Source organism: Alosa sapidissima, chromosome 3 (genome assembly GCF_018492685.1).
Source record: "Alosa sapidissima isolate fAloSap1 chromosome 3, fAloSap1.pri, whole genome shotgun sequence".
NCBI lineage: Eukaryota > Metazoa > Chordata > Actinopteri > Clupeiformes > Clupeidae > Alosa > Alosa sapidissima.
Genome location: NC_055959.1, coordinates 12,679,433 through 12,700,329, shown reverse-complemented (window position 1 = coordinate 12,700,329; position 20,897 = coordinate 12,679,433). Strand labels below are relative to the sequence as shown.

The 20,897-nt window shown below is 44.1% G+C and overlaps 1 protein-coding gene across 1 annotated transcript in view; it reads left to right on the top strand.

Moving 5' to 3' along the window:
- The window catches only part of fam171a2a (family with sequence similarity 171 member A2a), a 52,348-nt gene that overhangs the window by 1,243 nt on the left and 30,208 nt on the right, over positions 1-20,897 (top strand). The window contains exon 2 of the mRNA XM_042086643.1: positions 18,549-18,776. Within this exon, the coding sequence (XP_041942577.1) occupies positions 18,549-18,776 (228 nt within the window). The remainder of the gene's footprint in view (positions 1-18,548; positions 18,777-20,897) is intronic.

Below are 20,897 nucleotides of genomic sequence, written 5' to 3'. Positions count from 1 at the left end.
CCCATCTGGGTATATTTCAACATTTGGTGCACTCAGAGACTGGAAGAGTTTTTGCCGCCCGTCTTGGCGACAGGGCATCTTGAGTCCACTCAGCGGCTTAAGAAAGACATGATCCTGATCCATATTTCATTAGCTAAGCTGCCTCCTCCCTCTGTTTCTCTGGGAGAGATGTTGCACACTTTGCGTCGATAAGTCCATCATATATTTTAAAGGAAGTGTTGAACTTGACTACTCTTTGCCATTGATTTACATATCCACCCATCCATAGTCTCCTACCCTGAATATGAACACTTAAACTACACTATAGCCTCCCAGCGAGTCATTTGGTCTGTGGCTTCCACTGATCTCAAACTCTTGTCTTTGACATTGCTTTGAACCAACCATGGCCAGTGTGCATTGGAGCTTGCTGCTCAGGGAACCAATGAGCTTCAGTTTCCTCCTGCACTGCACTGGAGATTTCCCTTCTTCCATAAACCACAGCATACCACACCTCAGAGTTTATGACCCCAATCTCACTTCCTTAGAGACCACCCCCTCCCCTCCAGAATCTGACAGAGAGAGTGAGGGAGTGTGTGTGTGTGTGTGTGTGTGTGAGAGAGAGAGAGAGAGGGACACCACACACACCAGTTTATATGTATAAATGTCTTATCTATTGTATGTTCTGTATTGTATTGTTTGATGTCCTGCTTTGGCAATGCAAAGAAATATTTGTCATGCCAATAAAGCTACCTTGAATTGAATTGAATTGAATTGAATTGAATTGAATTGAGAGAGAGAGAAGGGGGGGTGAGGTGGAGATATCATGTGAAAGAGAGTGAGAAATCAAGGAGAAGCTGAACTCAGTCGTGTGTATTCACTAAGAATAGCGCCCGGCTTATGGAAGTGTGGAAGCGTGCGGTTATTTTCTTCTTACTGCTCTTGCGTAATTCCCCTCAGAAGCGGAGCGGGAGTTCTCAAGCAGTCTCTGCAGCGTGTGTGTGTGTGTGACAGAGAAAGGGCTGGTGGAGGTCAACACAACCTCAATGGGTAGGAGTACGAGGAGATCACACTTGACCCTGAGGTCAGCCTGGCCCAGAGAAGAGTCGCCGGCGTACGGTGCAGGTGCCCCAGCCAGTTGCGCCACAGCTGGGGCATGCCCTGCATTTCTCACTGTGCTTCTCAGCTAAGTGAAAGTTAGTATGGGAGTAGTAGCTAGTACCTGCTTTCTCTCTCTAAGGCACAGTTCTGAGTTTTAAGTTTGGATTTGTTTGGTTCAGGACAACGGTGTATTGCCTTGAACTGCAGACTGTAGTGTTTTCAAATGTGGTCCCTCAGAAAGTGTGTGATTGCTCTGAATTCCTTTTGGAGGAGTACTAATTGCATCACATGTGATCATCATGCCAGTGCTATATGTTTGAATTACCAATGGTGTGTGTAATTGGTGAAGGCATGCATCTGAACACAACATCTCTTTGGTAGTCATTAGCATACGTTGAGACCATAACTCAGAAATGCTCTGATAATTGCCAACAGAAGGTCTCTCCTGTGAGTTTCACTTTTGAGTCCCTGTTTTGTTGCATATGCTCTTGGCTTACCAGTGTGGGGGATTTTCCTCCCTCTTGTTCAGATGTACAAGCATGTGCAGTGAGATTTAGCATGGTAAATTAGGCAACGTTTCTGATGGGTTCAGTTAGAGACTGCGTCTGCTCTACTCCACTCTAGCATCCCTGTGGGAGTCTGGACAGATTAGTTTTGACCTTTGAACTCTTTAACACTTTGCTTGTCTCTGCCCCATACTCATCATTTTCATCAGACTTTCAGCGGGTGTTCTTAGTGGATCATCTGAAACAGCAGGTTGCTAACAACACCAAGGCCATGGCTTTGATCTCCAGGGAACAACACACAAAATAAATAAATGAACCCCATACCTGTCCATTAGTCCCTATGAAGATATCTAATGGGCAGAGGAAAGAGAGTAGGGCTGCACAATTATCGCAATCGTAATCGCAATATGAACCTACCAGTGTTTCCCATACATTGACTTATTTGTGGCGGCCCACCACAATATCAACATTGACCACCACACAATGATTTTTTACGTTGTACTAATTTATATGGGATGCAATCCTTTCTTTTTATCTCTCTCTCTCTAATTAAGTTATGTGCAAGCATATAAGATGCAGTATCCCTACACTAACATTAGAATATTGTTGGGTTGTCGAGGTTAGCACACTATAACGTTACAGCTATTTGTCAATATCGTCTTGTCGTGCAAGGCAAGTATAACTATAGGCTATTGATTTTATTGACTCTGACACAGAATGTTTCCTCAAGACCCCCCCCCCCCTCACCTACCACCACAAATACAATGAAATTATGTGGGAAACACTGTCTACGCAATTACCTAATTGCAAAAGCTACAAATAATCGTGCACAGTTAATTCTGTTACATTTCCCACTGACTGTGCCACTTCTGGTTGGTGGGTGTGCGTAGTGCTTGAGGGGCACATCAATTCTGATTGGTGAGCTTCACAGTCCATCAGCAGTGCTCACCAGTCAGGGGTGGCACAAATTAAAGAGACATTTGGAATATTGAACTGAATCAGATCAATCACATTCAAAAATAATTTTGCAAATTGCAGCCCTAAAGTAGAGTAGCTCACTTCTATGGCCCCAAAACCACTGTCACAAGCCTCTCTTTCGGATGTGTGGGGTCTTTCATTCTCTCTCTCCCTCTCTCTCTCTCTGACTTTGTGTTCTGCTTCCTGTCCATCCTTGATGAAGTCATATTAGCTGTGGTTACTGTCGTCTGGCCACAGAGCATTCTGAATGTGTCTGTGGTCACTTCTTGTGTGGTCATGTGATTTCCCTGTACAGCACTAGGACTGAATGTTATTCCCTCTCCTTTCTAGACACTGCACACTTCATACACACACACACACACACACACACACACACACACACACACACACACACACACACACACACACACACACACACATGCGCATGCACACACACACACACACTTATTTCTTCCCCCACAAACGTACACACACACACACATACAGTACACACTTTTTTCCCACCCACACCCCTCCATACAAAACAGTCTACACTGTCCGCACATGCATACATGGTTCATACACTTAGCTTACACAACAACACACTACAACCTGCTGAATGCATTACACAGCACACACAAGCATGTACTCAAAATGAGCACGTACACTGTTTCCCACCCACATACTAGTGTACTGCACGCACACTATTACAGTAATTCACATGCACTCTTCACTTGTAGTCCGCTTAACATGTTCCACTCCACATTCTCCCATCATAACACTGTGTGGCTTTGACCAGGAAGCTCCATTAAGCAGAGAGGCTGGGTTGCTGTTCGTCCCTGCTTGAGTCCAGTGCCTGAAACTCACATGCTTCTGCTTAAGTTAGACATCTATTCTTGACTTCTTAACACTTCTTTTCATTCCTCTCCCTCTGTTTACTATATTTTCAATATGGTTTTATTTTTAGTTTCATAGTTTGATATGGTATGTAATGAGAGGAGAGTTGATGGCTATACAAGTAGCCATAGTCGTGGTCAGCAGCAGGGTGAAATGCGGTTATCTCTGTGTGCGTGCGTGACACGCGCATGACTGTCCTAATCAGGATGACACCCTCCGCCGGTGCCCCCTGCGCTCGGACAAAGGGATGCTGGGATACTGGCAGGTTGGACACTAATGTGAGCTGACCAGTGAGGATTTACTGAACCCCTCCAAACGTCTACCCCCACCCCTCACACACACATACACACACACACCCTTACACATGCACATCACTGCCTGTGGGCAGGTGAACCCCCCTTTTTCTCCCTCTCTTTGGCTCTCTGTTGTACTCCATGTGTGGACATCTGTGTGTGTTTTTTTCCCTGTGTGTGTGTATGTACTATAGAGTGTGTATGTGTGTGTGTGCCAGTGTGTGTCGTCTGTGCCGTCTGCCTCTTTCTCTCTGAAAGAAAAACATAGGACACCTCATGGCTCACTGAGATGCCAGCTTCTATCAGATACTCTTCTCCACACACACACATACACAGTCACACACACACACACACACAAACACACACACACACACACACACACACACACAAACACACACACACACACACACACACACACACACACACACATTGCTCATTCAGATTCACAATGGTAGATTTACAAAGGCCTCCCTCATTGTTGTCCTTTGGCTCCAGAGGGACAGTTTTGATTCGCTCCACAAAAGCTGCCATCACTGGAAGTGCATATCTGATTCAGTGGGCGTCATCTGCGGCTTTTGTTCATAGCGTCCGCTGCCTTCTCAGAACAAGACTGGCAGTGGCTCTCCAGTGAAGTCAAACACAGGTTATTATTTAATTAATGCCGTAAGTTAATCAAGACCTATTAATGAAGTCCACTGAGTTAGGAACAGAAGGTACTGGCTGCGTCATATTGCTGCTTTAGTGGGTTTGTCCATTTATAGGTTATTTAGTGTGTGTATGTGTGTTTGTATGTTTAAATGTGAGATAGACAGAGAGTCATTGTGGTGAGCAGATTAGTTAGCCTAGTCATTAGTATGTTTGTCAGTAGTGTGCCAGTACAGGTTATCTCAATCATCAGGTCTTCTCTTTAGCGGAGTTTGGCAGCTGGGCTGTGTGTGGGGTGATTAATGCATGTAGGTTGTGCAGGGGGACAGTGTATAGCATACTGTATGTGTATGTGTATGACCTTTAATCGAGTCTTTACCTCTCAGGCATACTCATTGCTCCTCAGTGATCTGTTAGAGTGTAGACCAAAACGTACATGCTAGTGACCACACATAGTATTATACCTGGCAGCACACATGTATTGAGGGTTGCAATATGGTATAGCCTATTGCTTCTAATTGCATATTAGTCATTTTTACATGCTTTTCTTACAATAGATGTGATATAACATCTAATAACTTAAACAGGTGAATTCTGATTACACCTACAGTATGTATGGTGTTCATGTTATCACTATAGGTGACTGTGTGCTCTTTGGGATGCAAACCAGTGACCTTGGTGTTTTAAATGGACACACAGGAGCTGCTAGTGCATACTTTCAGTTTTTGTCTCCCTAGCCTCACATTCACTGATGACACCAGCATCTATTTTGGGTAGAGACAGCAAACATGCCCCAGGAGATAAGCAAGGCAGTTTGCCACAGAAGCACCAAAGCCTCACCGGCCTCTTAGCCTTACAGTGCCCCCTCGTTTAATTCGGCCTCTCACACTAGAGTCCAGCTAGAAGCTCTCACATGGTTTTGTATTTCTGGAGAAGTAATTTGTCTGCTGTTATTTATTATTTTCAAGCAAAGTGCCAGTAGAGAAGCATTTTATTGGCACCCACAGCACGGCACGCCTCAGCTCAGCGTGGCTGTCAGAGGTCATGACAGAGGTCAGTGGTGTACAGAGCAGTGCAGGGAGGACGTCCAGTAGCACAGCTCATTTACAAAGTGCTGTTTGTCCCCCTTCTCCAGGCCAGCGCAGACAGATTTACTGGAGGTGGCCTCCGCACCGTCCACTGTCTTTTATCCATTACTCAGTCCAAGAGCATGTCAGGTTCAACTCATTTTTCTGCCCAGATTCCCTTTGAGTAAAGCCCTTGGTTATACTCAAAGCTCATTTCAGTAACAGCTGATTTCACTGCATGTGTGTTTTATCTCTGCAACAGGAAGGGCCACATCTAATCCTGTAATTTGGAGCTATATGTTCAGGTCTCTTCACGTCTAGACTGAATTTGCTTAATCTGTAGAATTTAGTATAGTTTTGGTAAAGATATCAGCGTAGGCACTGATTCTATGAGAAACATTTGAGAATTAAGACTCCACTCTATGCAAGAAGATTGAGGATGCAATTGCCCTTCTCTCTATTGGTTAGGCATTCTCTGTAGTGCACAAGTGTGGATGTTGGAAATGCTGCCTATTCAAGTTGATGGGATGATGACACAGCTGTAGGTTTGTTTACAGCAAGAGGCAGCAGAGAGGGTGACAAATCACCCATTAAGAAGCAATTTGTATTGTGGAAAAAAAGGATTACATCAAATCGGATGGCATGTAGAATTTGCTGTCAATTTGCTGCCGGGTGTTTGTGAAAATGTAATCTAGATCATTCCGGCTAAAGACATTCCGTCTCCCTGTGTAATCCTGTTTGATATACATTGCACCCTGCAGAGAGACAGAACACAGATGGATGCGCAGATCGCTGCATGTCTCTTTCTCATGAGAAACTTGCAGCATTTTAATTGGAGAATAAAAATGGTTTCATGGAACATGTAGGTTATTAGTCACAGTCTATGATGGGGCAGATGTACAACGAGAATGTGCTTTAGTTGTGCCTTAAAACATAGCATTGTTTGTACAAACAGATCGCACATGAGTGAATCATTTTGCTGAGCACGGGAGAGCTGTCAGTCAAGCTGAAAATGTCTTACTCATGCATATGCATTTATGGGAAGGACGGGGGGAAAGTGGGAGTATCACGCAAATACATGGGAGGAGAAGTGCCAAGAGCGATTGATTAGACATTCCTGCATATGAATGAAAACAGCACATGTCTGTTCTGCAGTGAAAAAATGGATTGATGACATGTGCTTATTTATCTCTGTGTGCAAAAAAACACCCGTCTGAGAGAGTGGAGGGAAGGAGGACTAATGATGACGTGAAATCCTCTCCTCATCCCTGGGACTGAACCTGTCTGAGTCCAGCTTGAACCTTTGGGTCACTAGAACATGGCCAAAGACAAGACTCCAGTATGTAACATGTCCATAGACAAGACAATATGTCACAGTTCTGGGTTCTGACAGGCCAGACTGTCGCGCACACATACACACATACACACACACACACGCACACAGAGAGAGAGAGAGAGAGAGAGAGAGAGAGAGAGAGAGAGAGAGAGAGAGAGAAATAGAGAGAGAGGAAGAAAATGAGGCTATGTCAGAGTACACACATGCAGCTGAGATTTATGAAGTTCTAAAGTTACTGTGATTTGATCCTGTTCAGTCATATAGTTTTGACACTGACACAGGTATACATGGACGTGTGTGTGTGTGTGTGTTTGTGTGTGTGTGTGTGTGTGTGTGTGTGTAAGAGAAAGAGAGAGATTCTGTCATAAATGTGCATGTGTGATTTAGTGCCGTTGCCACATGTACACTTAATCCTCACAGAGGCCAATATATCAGGCAGACATGTGGTCTCCTTTCCTCTCTCTTTCTCTCTCTCTCTCTCTCACACACACACACACACCCACAGAGAGACTCACACACACACACACACACACACACACACACACTCACACACACAGAGAGACGCGCAGTGTCGGCCCGTAACATCTGCAAAATATTCCCTGAGGCAGCCGAGGCATGGCCAAGGCAAGAGAGGTCTGAAGGCAGAGAGTAAGAAGCCAAAGGCAGACGACACACACTCAAGGACAGAAGTGTGTGTGTGTGTGTGCGTGCATGGGTGCATGTGTGTGTGAGTGTATGTGTGTGAGTAAAAGAAAGAGAGAGAGAGGAGAGAGAGATCTGTCATGGCCATGTCCTCTTCCAGCTGGTTTTCATAGGCCTAAATCATGTGTCTGAGGTTTGTTACAGACAAGCTGTACTTAAGCAATCCTGACTGTTGGTTTGTAAATACTGCTGCTTCAGTGGGTTTGTCCATTATAGGTAAATTTGTGTGTGTGTGTGTGTGTGTGTGTGTGTGTGTGTGTATCCCTCAGGTCTTCCGAAGCAGAATGCCATGAGTTATATTGTAACCTTTGGCTAACATGCTAAAGTTGATGATTTTCTTCTCTTAATCCACCGAGCCAATACCCGCAGGCCTATAAACCATCAGAGCTGTTACAGTAAATGCACTCTAAATGATTGTAATCATCTGTCATTATTTAGCTGGAATGATCAACATATGGGTTGATTCATTGCTGTTTAATAAATGGCTGCTTGCCATTCATAGAAGGATATATTGATTATTACACACACACACACACACACACACACACACACACACACACACACACACACACACACACACACATACAGACACACACAAATTTTGACTTTTTACTTATGTGTGCTAGTTCCTTTTCATTCACATCTGATCTTATTCTTGGAATTAAGTCCATATTCTCTCTCTCTTTCTTTCTTTCACTCTCTCTCTCTCTCTCTCTCTCTCTCTCTCTCTCACACACACTCACAGTGTGCACTCCTCTGTCCCTGAGCATATTTTGTATCATTAGATGTCATCTGAGCTGCACCTCTTTCATCTCTGCTCTCGACTCGGTAACACGGTAAGGTACCGGCACTCCAGTCCAGCACCAGAGACACAGAGGAGCAGGAACAGGACTGGAGGTCGGGACAGGCAAAGATCTTACGCAGGAAAAAGAAAAAGAAAATCCCCCGGGGGGTGAGACTACAGACACATAAAGGAATTCCTCTACATAAGCATCTGTCTGAGAGGATTTGAAGCGTTGGCTAAACTTTGGGTCGTTAGCGTGATTTCTGTCAGTATGAAGGTTTTTTTTGCGTTTCAGGGTCATTAAAAAATCACAGCCATCTGTAAGCATTATCATCTCATTCGGTTTCCTCAGCAAAGCGGGTGTTTGACCGCGGCCTCGTGCGCCTGTCCACTCTCTTCCTCTCGTTAGTTTTTTACAGGCCCATCCAGCGCTGTGTGTTACCAAGTTAATTAGCCGCAGCGCTCGTTACTCTGGGAGAGAACGAGGTGGGGAAATGGACTGTGGATGTCGGCAGGAGGTAGCTCTCCCTGCGTGTCCGGCCCCAGTGTGGAAAAGAGGCCGCCATCAGAGGCGACGAATTGAGTCAGCTTCCCCTGACATCCCACGCCGCTTCCTCCCCTGGGGCTGTTCAAGAGGAGTGCGGCTCCTGGAGGTGGTTCCGTTGTTCAAACAAAAACAGCCACCTCAGCGGATATCCCCTCAGAGAAGGCCTGTTGCAGAACCAAATGCCTGCACTCGCAGAACTAGTGGTACCTCTCGGATGTGTGAGAGTGCATTCATAGTAGGCACACAGGAAATGCCCCTTGTTTATCTGCTTTTTATCTGAATTACTGTATTTGTGCATATCATCATGCTGACTATCTTTGCTCAGGTTTTTCATCACCCCTGTAGTTTAGTCACTAATACTTTACAAAGGTATGGCGATCTCCTCTCTCAGCAAAGACTGGGGAAATGAAGCAGGCTACAGCCCAGTGTTTCAACATAGGATAGCCTTAACTAATCTCCAACAGAAGATCCCATCTCCAAATCCTCATTATTCACTACGCTGACTGGTGCAGTCCCTTCCAAGCCAAGCCCACTTCAGCTGCAGGGATCAGCTCAGGGCACAGTTCACAGAGCCTCTGCATACGTGGGAGACATGGGAATTGTAGTCTTTAAATCACTCAACATAGACTGATTTACAGAGATATATTGGAGAGTGTTACTGAGTGCTTTACACAGAAAAAAATATCTGAAGTTCTTGATATTTTGAATTTTTTTTACAAGTCAGTGTAACTGTAAAACATCTACAACACCTACCAGTCATCACCTGCACGCTGGGCATAGGTGGTCAGAGAATTGCATGTTGATGAGGGCTTCTTCAGTACAGGTTTATTATATGGTGTCCAAGTTGTGAGAAGGTAAAAAAGACAATAATACAAAAAAATACAACTCCCAGAGTTCTAGGCCCGCTGGACATGGGTGGGTGGAGGATGTTGTGATGATGGTTTCCAGCTGGAGCTGAAGAGTGTTGCTGTGCTCTCCTTACCTCTGGGTGCCCCTGCCTTGGGTGCTGTGCTCTGGGGGGAGGGGTGCCTGTTCGCTCACTCACACACAGGGCAGGCCAGCTCTGGTTACACTGAAACACACTCTGCCTCAACCTTGGGGAGAAAAGACAGAGATAGTGGGGGAATCTGAAAGTCAGAGCCAAATTCCTTATAAGTGAAGTTATAGCAATGTGAAAGTGAACACCTAGTATGGTAGACTTGTGGTTTTGCATTATAATGTGCTTTTTGCATTATAAAGCCGCCTCATAAAACCCTCAGACATAATTATCTGATTAGTCTACTTTTGTTCAGATAACTTCATGTAGTCCGCTTTGCAATGCACTCATCTGCATCCAAATGCGGCTCTGAATTCTTTCCTGTACACAAATAATGCTAATGCGCCCATGACTAATGCTGGGCAGCTTTATTTGCCCATTAGGTTTTTCCCCCTTTGATGTGTGGCTTCATTATGAAACCACATCCAGCATATAAACCACTTGCGGTGTCCTGCCAGTCCTTTTGCCTTTACTTTCATTTTCCGCTTCCCTCTGTGTGTGGACTGTGGGTCAGATGTGCTGTATAGTCTAGTCTGCACAGTGGAAATTCCCCAGGGTCTCCCCAGTGGCCCGTATCATGTGGCCTCCTGCTGCTTGTGTAGTCTGGGTATGTGGCAAGGGGAGGGAAGCCTGGTCTGCTCGGTCTGAAGCTTCTTGAGGCAGGCAGGCATTCCTCTGTCCTACCCCCTCCTTCAGCACACAAGTGTGGGGAGGCTCTCCCGACAGGGGGGCTGACTCCATCCCAGCACCTGTCGAGAAGAGATGTGAGGAAAGGTGTATACACACACACATTCCACACTTGCTCTCTCTCTCTCTCTCTCTCACACACACACACACAGTCAGAATGAGACCATAAATACCAGTGGAGAGTGGAGTCGCAGTGGAGAGAGGACAGAGATGAATTGGGGTTATTTCCGCAGGTCGATTGGGTTGATCTCTCTTCTTTAAAAGAGATGTAGAAAGATGGGAAAAATAGAGCTTCACTCGCTGTAGACTTAAAGCCTCCTTCTATGTCCCTGCTATTCCCATTTTTCTGTCCTGTGTCTGTGTGTGTATATGTGTGTATCTATATGTGTGTGTGTGTATGTGTGTCTTATGTGAACAGTGTCAAGGGAATATCTGTATGTTGAGAAACTTAAGCAGTCATGCCGTCAAAGTATTAGCACTTATTTATACTTGTTGACTAGTGCTTCTGAGAAATCGGTCTCTTTCTGCTTCTATGGTCCCAGTGGGACACGGGTGAGGTGGACATCTGGTCCATGGTTTCTCAGCTGTCCCCTCTCTCTGTCTGTGTCTCCACCAGTGGAGCCAGGCTGGCCATTGCATCGGAACCCAGCACAGAGCAGTACAGGGGCAAGATGGGGGTCCAGAGGGGGTGTGGTAGTCACTCGACATGTGGAATGATTTCACATGATTTCATGAGGCCATACTCTCTCTCCTCACCTCCATCCAAACTGACATGGTTTTAGACTGTTAAGCTGGACTGAAGAAATACCCCCCCCCCCATCATTTAGATGGGAGACTGACAGCACATTGGCTGGATGTTGTCTTGTGTGTACATAAACCATTTGGGTTGTATCCATGCTGTAAACATTGGCAGATGTTACATATAACTGGGGGCAGCACAAGAAAGTGTGAGAGATAATCCTGTTTTTGTTTTAATGGGGTTTGTGTGTCAAGGAGGCCAGGTGTTGACACGATTCAGCTGTGTGCCACACTCACACACACACACACATTTAATTGTTCGAAAACATATTAGTCAGGGGGCCAATTCTGAAAAGGGCTTCCGTTAAGACTTTTGCGGACATGTTTTGGTACAAGCTGTCACCCTATTTTTTTAGGTAGAAGACACCCATAGGTAAGAAATTAGGGTGGTTGTCGAGCTGAATTTTTTTTTTGTGTGACTTGTACAAGCAATTTCAGGCCAATTTTTTGGTTTCCTGCTCAACATGACATGCCAGCAATACATGTTGAATATCTCCACAACCACAAGGACCATATGCATAAAAAATGAATCAAATGAAAGCTAACACTCATGGGCTGTCTGCAGAAGTGTCAGAATTTACATTTATTGTACAGTGTAAGAGACAACAGAACTAGAACATGAAAAAAACAATCTCTGCCTAAAGTGAATATCAGCTTGGAAACATAGCATAGTATCCCAAAACCTCTATCAATCAGTACCCCTATCTATGGGAATGAGTCAAGCCAAGTTTAAAGCTTGTAGGGAGAGACAGTGCAATACTGCACAAGTTATAATTCTTTAATGTCAAGGCGGAAATGTAGAACTGTAGATGGTGGTCTATGGTGCTATTTTACTTCATTAATGTACCAGGTTGTAACACAAATTATATTTAATTGACATATCACTATAGTTATTAATTCCATCCTAACATAACTGCTCTCTCACTTCTTTAGGTTAGGGGTAAGTAACTAGTTAGTAGTAATAACTATATAATAGTCGTATGGCAAAGGTATGTTTTTCCCCATCCAAGCAGTGACTCTCAGGTAGGCAGCCAACAGAAGGCACCCAGGGACCATGTCCATGTGCTCAGTCTGAGTCCTGGTCAGGGACACAAAAGAAGAGTTTACTGTTTTGATAATGAATACCTTCCCAATACAAAACATGCATGCATGCATCCAAGGGCATAATATAAGGGAAAAGGGAAAAACATACCTTTGCCATACAACTATTAGTTATTACATTACATTACATTTGGCTGACGCATTTTTAACCAAAGCAACTAACAACTTGGTTAACAGTTTAAGCTTTATAAAGCAATTCTCTCAAAACTTATAGGACCATTTTAAAAAGCTCTAGTACAATAAGAATAAGTGCATCAGTGAGTGCTGTTTTTTAAACAATCGAGAGTCAGTTCTAGTCAGGTGGAAAGTGCTAGGATCAGCAAGACTAGTTATTACTACTAACTAGTTACTAACCCCTTATAGTAGGGGGGATCATCAACAAAAAAGGGCCTAATCGTTATGCGGTGGATAGAAGCACCAAAATTGGTACAAACACTCTTTATGATGTATCTCATCATTTGAGAAGGGGTGCCCAAAATTTCTGGTTCATTTAGGTCATTTAAGGGAAAATCCAAGATGGCCGCCTAAAACGACCCAAGGATAATAAAACATTACATAGTTGGGCATCATGGTTTATTCTGCTACTTTATTTATATTATTTATACAGCTTTAAAGGGGGGAAAACAGGCTTAAAATGGTCAGAATGACATGACTCCCCAAATGAATCCTCATCTGAGAAGTTAATTATTTATGTATGCATAACGTAAATATTTTTAAAAACTTTTGGAAGAATCACTTAATAATTTTCAAAAGACAGTTTATTGCTAAAATTTCCACATGATCAGAGATCAAGCCCTAAATAGGGACACAACTCATTGACCAAATGTTATGCCAGTGTTAGCGTTAGCATTAGCCAATGTAGAACCACTAGCTGGGTTCCAATTATCAAGCTAAATCTAGGCAAACAAAGGCATCCCTAGGCTAATTGTGTCCCCATGATCACCTGGGGTGCGTATTTGTGAATCTGTGGGGCTTCATCTTCATCTTGGGGGGTACTGTACCGTTATTTCGGGAATAGCATTAGAAGCTACGAAATTTTGATTTATACTACAGCATGGGTTCCCAAACTCCATCAATGTGGGCCTCCCCTCTAAAAACAGTGACACCTCTGCAACCCCCCCCCCCCCCCCCCCACAACAATCATTTTCAAATAATGATATTCACTTCAGTTAAGCCACTTAAATCGGTGCTATACTATGCTATGCAATGAAATGAGTTTTCATCATATTTTTGACGTTTGGCTTTGTTGCCCATATCAGGCTCGGGCCGTGCGGCAATAAAATGTGACAAATCTGTCTATGTCTTTGCTATGGTCAGACATGGCATGAATGTTGTAAAACAATTGACAGAGCACCTACATTCCGGCCATTGACAATTTGACCAACCATGGCATTTGACCAACCACTATACATTTACAAAAATGGTTCAGTGGAGTGATTCAGAGATCCAGACTGTTATGGAGAGATGTTTGTGATGCTTGGTGGGTTACACATAGAGATGGCTCTATGGAACACAATCGAATAACTTTTAGATGGAAGTAGTTGAACAACTGTACTATGTGATAATGGGGTGGCTACCTCTGGAACAGCAGACTCCTTCTAAAGGGTGGGCAGCATGGAAACCATTTCCAGAAGTAAAGGATGCCTTCATTGCTATGACAGCAAATCCTTTTCAACTGCTTAGCCAGGAATCAAACATGTTTGCATGCTGGAGAAGTACACTTGTGTTCTTTACGATAAAAAAAACGGACCATGAAAGTCAATGATCTCAGGAAGGACTTGTTTTCTCAAATATGTCTCTCAATGGAAAATATTCCTCCCACACAGGCTGCACTGATACAGCATTCAAATAGAGCAGTGTACCAAGCTAGCATTTGGTCCAAAGGTCTGCAGGCTACCCAGTCAGTGCCTTCTCCTGAAAAATATGGATGGAGCAAATTAGATGATTTTTGGACACCTTTATGGACACTTTTACCAGAGGCAGCCAAAGTATGTAGAGAACCTCTTAAATGTGGCAGCAAAGGTGAGCCTCTCTGCTCTCGAAAGTGCCGATGCCAGGATGCTGGGTTGCCTTGCACAGTATTATGCCAATGTGCCAGAGCATGTGAACAGATGCAAATATGCAGTATGTAGAGTAGGACTAATGTAATCTAGTGTGGTGTTTTACTGTGTCTTAAGAAGTTGTAGGGGACATGTGTGCTTAATTGTATGTTTTTTTATGAGGTCTGCCTGAGGTGCTTGACTGTCTGTGTTTATAGTATCCTTGAGACAATAGGTGGATATAGCCATAGTGTAGCCGTATTGTCTGCTTAAAACAGACATATCTATGACACATATACCTAATTTGTTGTTGTTTAGGTGGCCTTTGAAATAGCTGCCAATTATGTGGATAGGCAGTGCAGCCTTTTTTCAATTTCTTTAAAAATTCACTTCCTGTTTGAGATTTCTTGGAGTAATCTTACAGGATAACGTAGGATCACCCAAGGGACATATATCAAATTTCAAGCTTTTAGGAGGTTGTTTAAGTGGCCTCTGAATCAGCTGTCAATTATATGGGTGGCCATTTTGAATTTCTTCAAAATGTCACTCCCTGTTTGAGATATGTTTGATCACCCCTTCTATGATGTCTTAGGGTCACCCAAGGAATATATAAGCTTTTAAGAGGTTGTTTAGGTGGTGTTTGAATCAGCTGCCGATTTTTTTGGGCACCCCTTCTAGGATGTATTAAGATCACCCAAGGAACATACATACCAAATTTCAAGCTTTTTAGAGGTTGTTTAGGTAGTGTTTGAATCAGCTGCCAATTTTGTGGCGGGGAGTGCGGCATTTTTTTTTTAATTTCTTTAAAAACTCACTTCCTGTTTGAGATATTTTTGGGCACCCCTTCTAGGATGTCCAAGGAACATGTATACCAAATTTCAAGCTTTTAGGAGGTTGTGAAGGTGGCTTTTGAATCAGCTGTCATTTGTATGGGCGGCCATTTTGAATTTCTTCAAAATCTCACTTCCTGTTTGAGATATTTTTGTGCACCCCTTCTAGGATGTCTTAGGATCACCCAAGGAACATATCTACCAAATTTCATGCTTCTATCCACCGCGTAACGATTTTTCACATAATCTCCCCTACTATTACCCTAAAGAAGTGAGAGAGCAGTTATGTTAGGATGGAATTAATAACTACAGTGATATGTCAATTAAATATAATTTGTGTTACAATCTGGTACATTAATGAAGTCAAATAGCACCATAGACCACCAGCTACAGTTCTACATTGCTGCCTTGACATTAAAGAATTATAACTTATGCAGCATTGCACTGTCTCTCCCTACAAGCTTTAAACTTGGCTTGACTCATTCCCATAGATAGGGGTACTGATTGATAGAGGTTTTGGGATACTATGTTATGTTTCCAAGCGGATATTCACTTTGAAAATGGATTCTTGAAAATGGCTAGAACACATGTTAAGGGGTTAAATATTAATACTGGATAGGTTGTATGCTTGTACCAAAAAGTGTCCGACAGAGTTTTAATATCAGTTTTGGCCCCCTGACTACAGGAAAAGGTTCTTTAAAATTCCCAATACATACTGTATGTGACAGTATTACATGTAGGATCTGATTGGCTATGTATTGTACCTGTTGTTGGACAAGACAATTGGTTAACCTCTCTGACTTCACAGAGTCTGTGTTCAGTAGGGGCTTGTAAAGTTGCCGACTGAGTTAACGTCTATTTGCTACGAGTCTATTTGCTAGCAGCACTTAGGTGCATTGACCAGATTGAGTCATGTATTCTTTAGTCATTACTGTTCTAGGTAGACCAGTTAAGGAATTCCTCAAGACTCAACTCTTACATGCACATAGTTCCAGTGTTATAGCTCTATCCAGGATGACTTTAGTGGAGAGCAGGCAATTTTAAACAATGAGAGGGAAGTGGATTTGCATTCAGGAAGTGCTGGCTGTGAGAGGAGTGGAAATGGGTATTGTTAACCGTCTGACTGACTGATGGTCCAAGGGCAACCCTGTGGCGCTGCTTCCTTTTCAGCCAACATCTATCAGCAGAGAGAGAGAGGGAGGTTAGATTAGGATACAGGGACACATATAAATAATTTGCTGTCTTCTGCAGTCCACAGAAAACATAAAGAGCCGGAAGGGAGAGGAAGAAAGTCAGTATTGGGAGGAACAATAAAGCAGACAGTGCCTTTCTTTGGGTCCATAGCCACAGTAAGGGACAAACAACACATGCCCATAAAAAGCATTTCTGAGCCCTGTCTCTGAGACTCAAATTCCCAACAAAGACAATCTCCCTGATTACAGATCAGAACATAATAATCAGAACATAATCAAATACTCTGATTTAGGTTATTTTTAGCAGTAGCATGTTAGCAGTTGGCTCTGTTCCCAGTGAAAGGATGTTTTTTCCTGCCGACTCTCATGCATGAGACAGTGTGCCAGAAAGTCCAAAACCCCTTTTTAGAAAACAAGTCTTCCCCTAAACACTAGTTGGTCTCAGAACTCAAACATTCGCCCAGTCAGCAGGAGCTGCCAGATCAAAAAGAAAGCCACGGGAGGTTATAGGCTCTGGGCTCCATAGAAGGGGCGGTGGCTGTGAATTGTGTGATTTTAAAGAAAAAGTTGGTGGGTGGTTAGGTAGCCTATCCATAGCAACCGCTTAGTTTCTGCTCCTTCTCAGACAGCATCCCTGTAAAGTCCACTTTCACGCTCGCCTGGCTCTTCTGCGTTGGTCAGCATCGGGTCACTCACGCTCTTCCTGCCTGAAGACGAGCAGTGACCTCATGTCTGAAGTATGCTGCGCCTCGCTTCCCGCGTCAACATCAGCCTTAATTCTTCATTTTTTTAAAAATGCTGCACAAAATGGATTATTCAGTGGGACACCCCCTCTCTCCCAATCCCCTCAGTTCCTGATGAAGAATCAGACCCAGTTTTGTTCCACAGTTTGCCTGCTGACACCTCCGGTAGCCATGGCAACCTGCATCAATTGACCCATTTAGAGTGAAAAGGACAAGGGGGTTCTGGAGGACACTGGAGAGAGAGAGAGAGAACCAGGCGAAAGTGGAGCAGAGCGTGAATGGGGTTTGGAGGGCCTGCATTAACACTCACAGCCCCCTCAGCCACTTAGTCTGGGGTGAGGAGCTCTGAAAGGCACTATCCCTCCCGGCCACAGACAGGATTATATACTGTAGATGCCACTGAACTATAACATACTGTATTATCTATACTATCTTTTTCCACATGGATGAGTGCCAGTCTAATAGACATGGCACCGGAGGCTGGAGGAACTAGAGAAACAGGTCCGGAGTCTTGAGGCCTAGAGAAACAGATGAATCAGGTCACTGCTTTGGAAGAAGGCAGGAGGTTGAGTTGGCCGAGGCTGCCCAAAGTTCTGCCCACTTCACCCAAATGTAATCAAATGCGTTCTTACATGCCTTAAGTAGGGAATAACGCAGGACCACATACTGGAAGTGTTTACCCCGAGCAAAGTGTGGTCAACCCTGAGTCATGACTTGAGCGGATGAGTGAGTGTGGAGGATCAGAGGAGGCCCAAACAAAAATGGCAGTATTGTTCTGGTTGTTATCTATGTAGGCCACAATGTGCTCCACGTGATGAACATCACTGTTTACAACTAAACGCTCTGAAAGGGAAACTCAGCTACTAGGCATGGCCTCTTATACAAAACACAAAACAAACGGTCTGGTGAAATAAGGATCTAATTATGCCACAACTGAAGGCAGTAAGCATGTGTTCAAGGGCCTTTTGTCATTTCCCGGTCATGCCTTTTAAGATCACAAGAGTTTTCATGTCAAATAAAAAAAGCCAATAAACACTTTGATATTAAATGCTACAGCATTCTTACACAGTTACCTAGAAACAATGTCAGAAGAGATCATACAAGTGACCAAGAGGCAATAAGTAAGGGAGATTGTTTGTGTGCTAGACCTACAGAAGTGCTGAAATCTCTATTAATCTGGCATCCAGTTGTAAACCTCACTATAACTGAGCATGGCACATGTGATTTTCCAAAGCCACAGTCAACAAAGGTATGGTAACAAAGCATACAAAAGATTCATTTTAATCGTCTTCTCTTTCTCCTATCTACAGAGGTGTCAGTCAAAGTTCAGGTCTTCGATAACAGTGACCTATCTCCCTTGGTGGACGCTGATGTGCAAGTGTACGGAAACCAGTCGGTGCTGGCGTCCAGCAAGGCGGGCAAAGATGGGATGGTCACCGTCAGATTCCTCTACCGCCCTGGCACCTGGGTCATCGTGACGGCCTCGAAGCGCGGCTTCATCACCAACTCAGCCCCTTGGCATGCTAGTCGAATACCCTGTAAGTAAAATATGTCTGACAAATTGTGTCCGATATCCAAGACTGTTCTGCATTTAAACATCCACTTCTAGTCTATGTGGTGTACTTTTGAGCCAAGAGTATGACCGGAGCCTAATATATGTTGTTTACACTGATGGACTTGGTGATCTTTGAAGACCAAAATATTTGGTACACATTCAAGAATTGTGTAGGCCTATGCGGTGACAGATGGACTGTTAGCCTAGCCGTTACCCTCAAGTTAACCTGTCTGGTCTTCCATTAGTTGCATTGTGGGCAGTGAAAACATTTTCAAACATATTATTAGCATGTTGCTAACTTTAGCACTGAAGTGACACCTGTCTGTGCATAACATGTAGCATGTAGGCTAGTCTGGTTGGATAATAATTAAATAGACTGCTGTATTTCATTTCAGCTGCAAGGTTCAAGTTTGGCTGCAGTGCTAACACACTGTCTGATGAACATTCCAGAAGTAGCACAGATGAAATGCACTTCAAATTAGTCATTAGACTGTGTAACCAACAGCCATTTGCACAAGCATTCAACCACTCTATTTCATCTGAGGGTATTCAAATAGAGCTTTTCCCTCAGCACATGGTTCAGCAGCCAGTGCCAGTTACAAATGTGTAGTCCCACAGTTGATGACGTGGTAACCAGCCTTGGAGTACAGAATAAAACTTCAGAAGAGTTCTCACACCACCAAATGGACAGCAGTGGCCGCGTGGCGTGGGATGTGTTGACTGACCTGTCCCTCTGTGCCAGACTCTCAGCAGCAGCTGCTGTTGATTTAGCTGTAACGCCCATGCTCCCCGCTGGCTCTCCCACCCACACTGCTCATGTCATCTCTCTCTCTTTCCCTCTTATCTGTCTTTCTCTCAACCTTTCTCATCTCCTTTTCTCTTTCTCTCTATCCCTTTCTCTGTTTCTGTTTGTCTCTTGTTATCTCTCTCTTTCCTCATTCTCTTCCTCAGTCTCTCTTTCTCTCTCCTGGCCCCATCATGATATTTCCCCTTCATTGTTCTTCCTTTTTTCACACCTTTTGGAGCATCTCTCTCTCTCTCTCTCTCTCTCTCTCTGTCCCTGTCCACAAACCCACCCTCTCACCCCCACTTCTGGCCATATTTAAACCCAACCCCAGAGTCGCTAATTCAGCTGTAGCGGCTGACCTGTCGGCGCTAACAGCTGGAGGCCACTTAGCTGCCTTTTGGCGCTACATTTAGTAACAGGAACACAACTGCCCTTACTGCATGGAAGTCCATCTCTGTCCATCCAGTTGCGCAATCCGGCAATCCGGCGTGACAGGCACGTTCGATGGCAGGCCCAGCGTGACGTTAATGACTAGAGGGAAAATTAGGGGTGGGATGGGGTGGGAAGGCATAACAGAGATGCCACAGATGCCAAGCTCCATGAGTGGTCTAGGGTGGTGTCTAATGCATACAGAGACACGCAAAGATTTTGATTTTACATTTAACTCATGATATTGTGTCACGCAATGTGAGGACAAAGACCATAGCTCATTGTAACATTATGGCAAACAATTAATTCCCTTCCTGCGTGTGAACGCATGACAGTGTTTGTAGTGTGTGTTTGAGTGTGTCTGTCTGTGGATGTGTGTGCGTGCGTGTGGCATACAGTAACTCCCTACTCTCCTACAATATGACCTTTGACCTGTGCCTGGGCAGTGTTCCGTGTCCCAGCATGACCGTGGCGATTCGCTACGCTGCGTTGGAGCTGCTAATGTCATGTCCGTGGCGGCGGCAGCAGCAGCAGCTGCCACAGCTTCATCCTAAGTGGGCAGGCATCGATTCCACCTCGCATTCCTGCGCTCTGCAGCGACTGCCTGAGAGCCGCAGGGCTTTTAAAATGCCTGTTACTCTAAAACTGTCCTTCATTTGTGGAGAGCCCTTCCCACAGGGGGATGGCGTGATGCCTGTTTGTGCTCTGCTGAGATTTAGGTCAGATCCGTTGCACTTTTAAAGGACTCCAATTCAGTGGCGGGTCATTTTTCAGTTCCATTTTCACTTTGTGGAAAAAGATACCTTTATGATTGCAACCCCTGTTTGTCAGATGAAAAGATTGTCACATAAACTAATATGGATGTTGAAAAAGCATAGTAGGATGGAA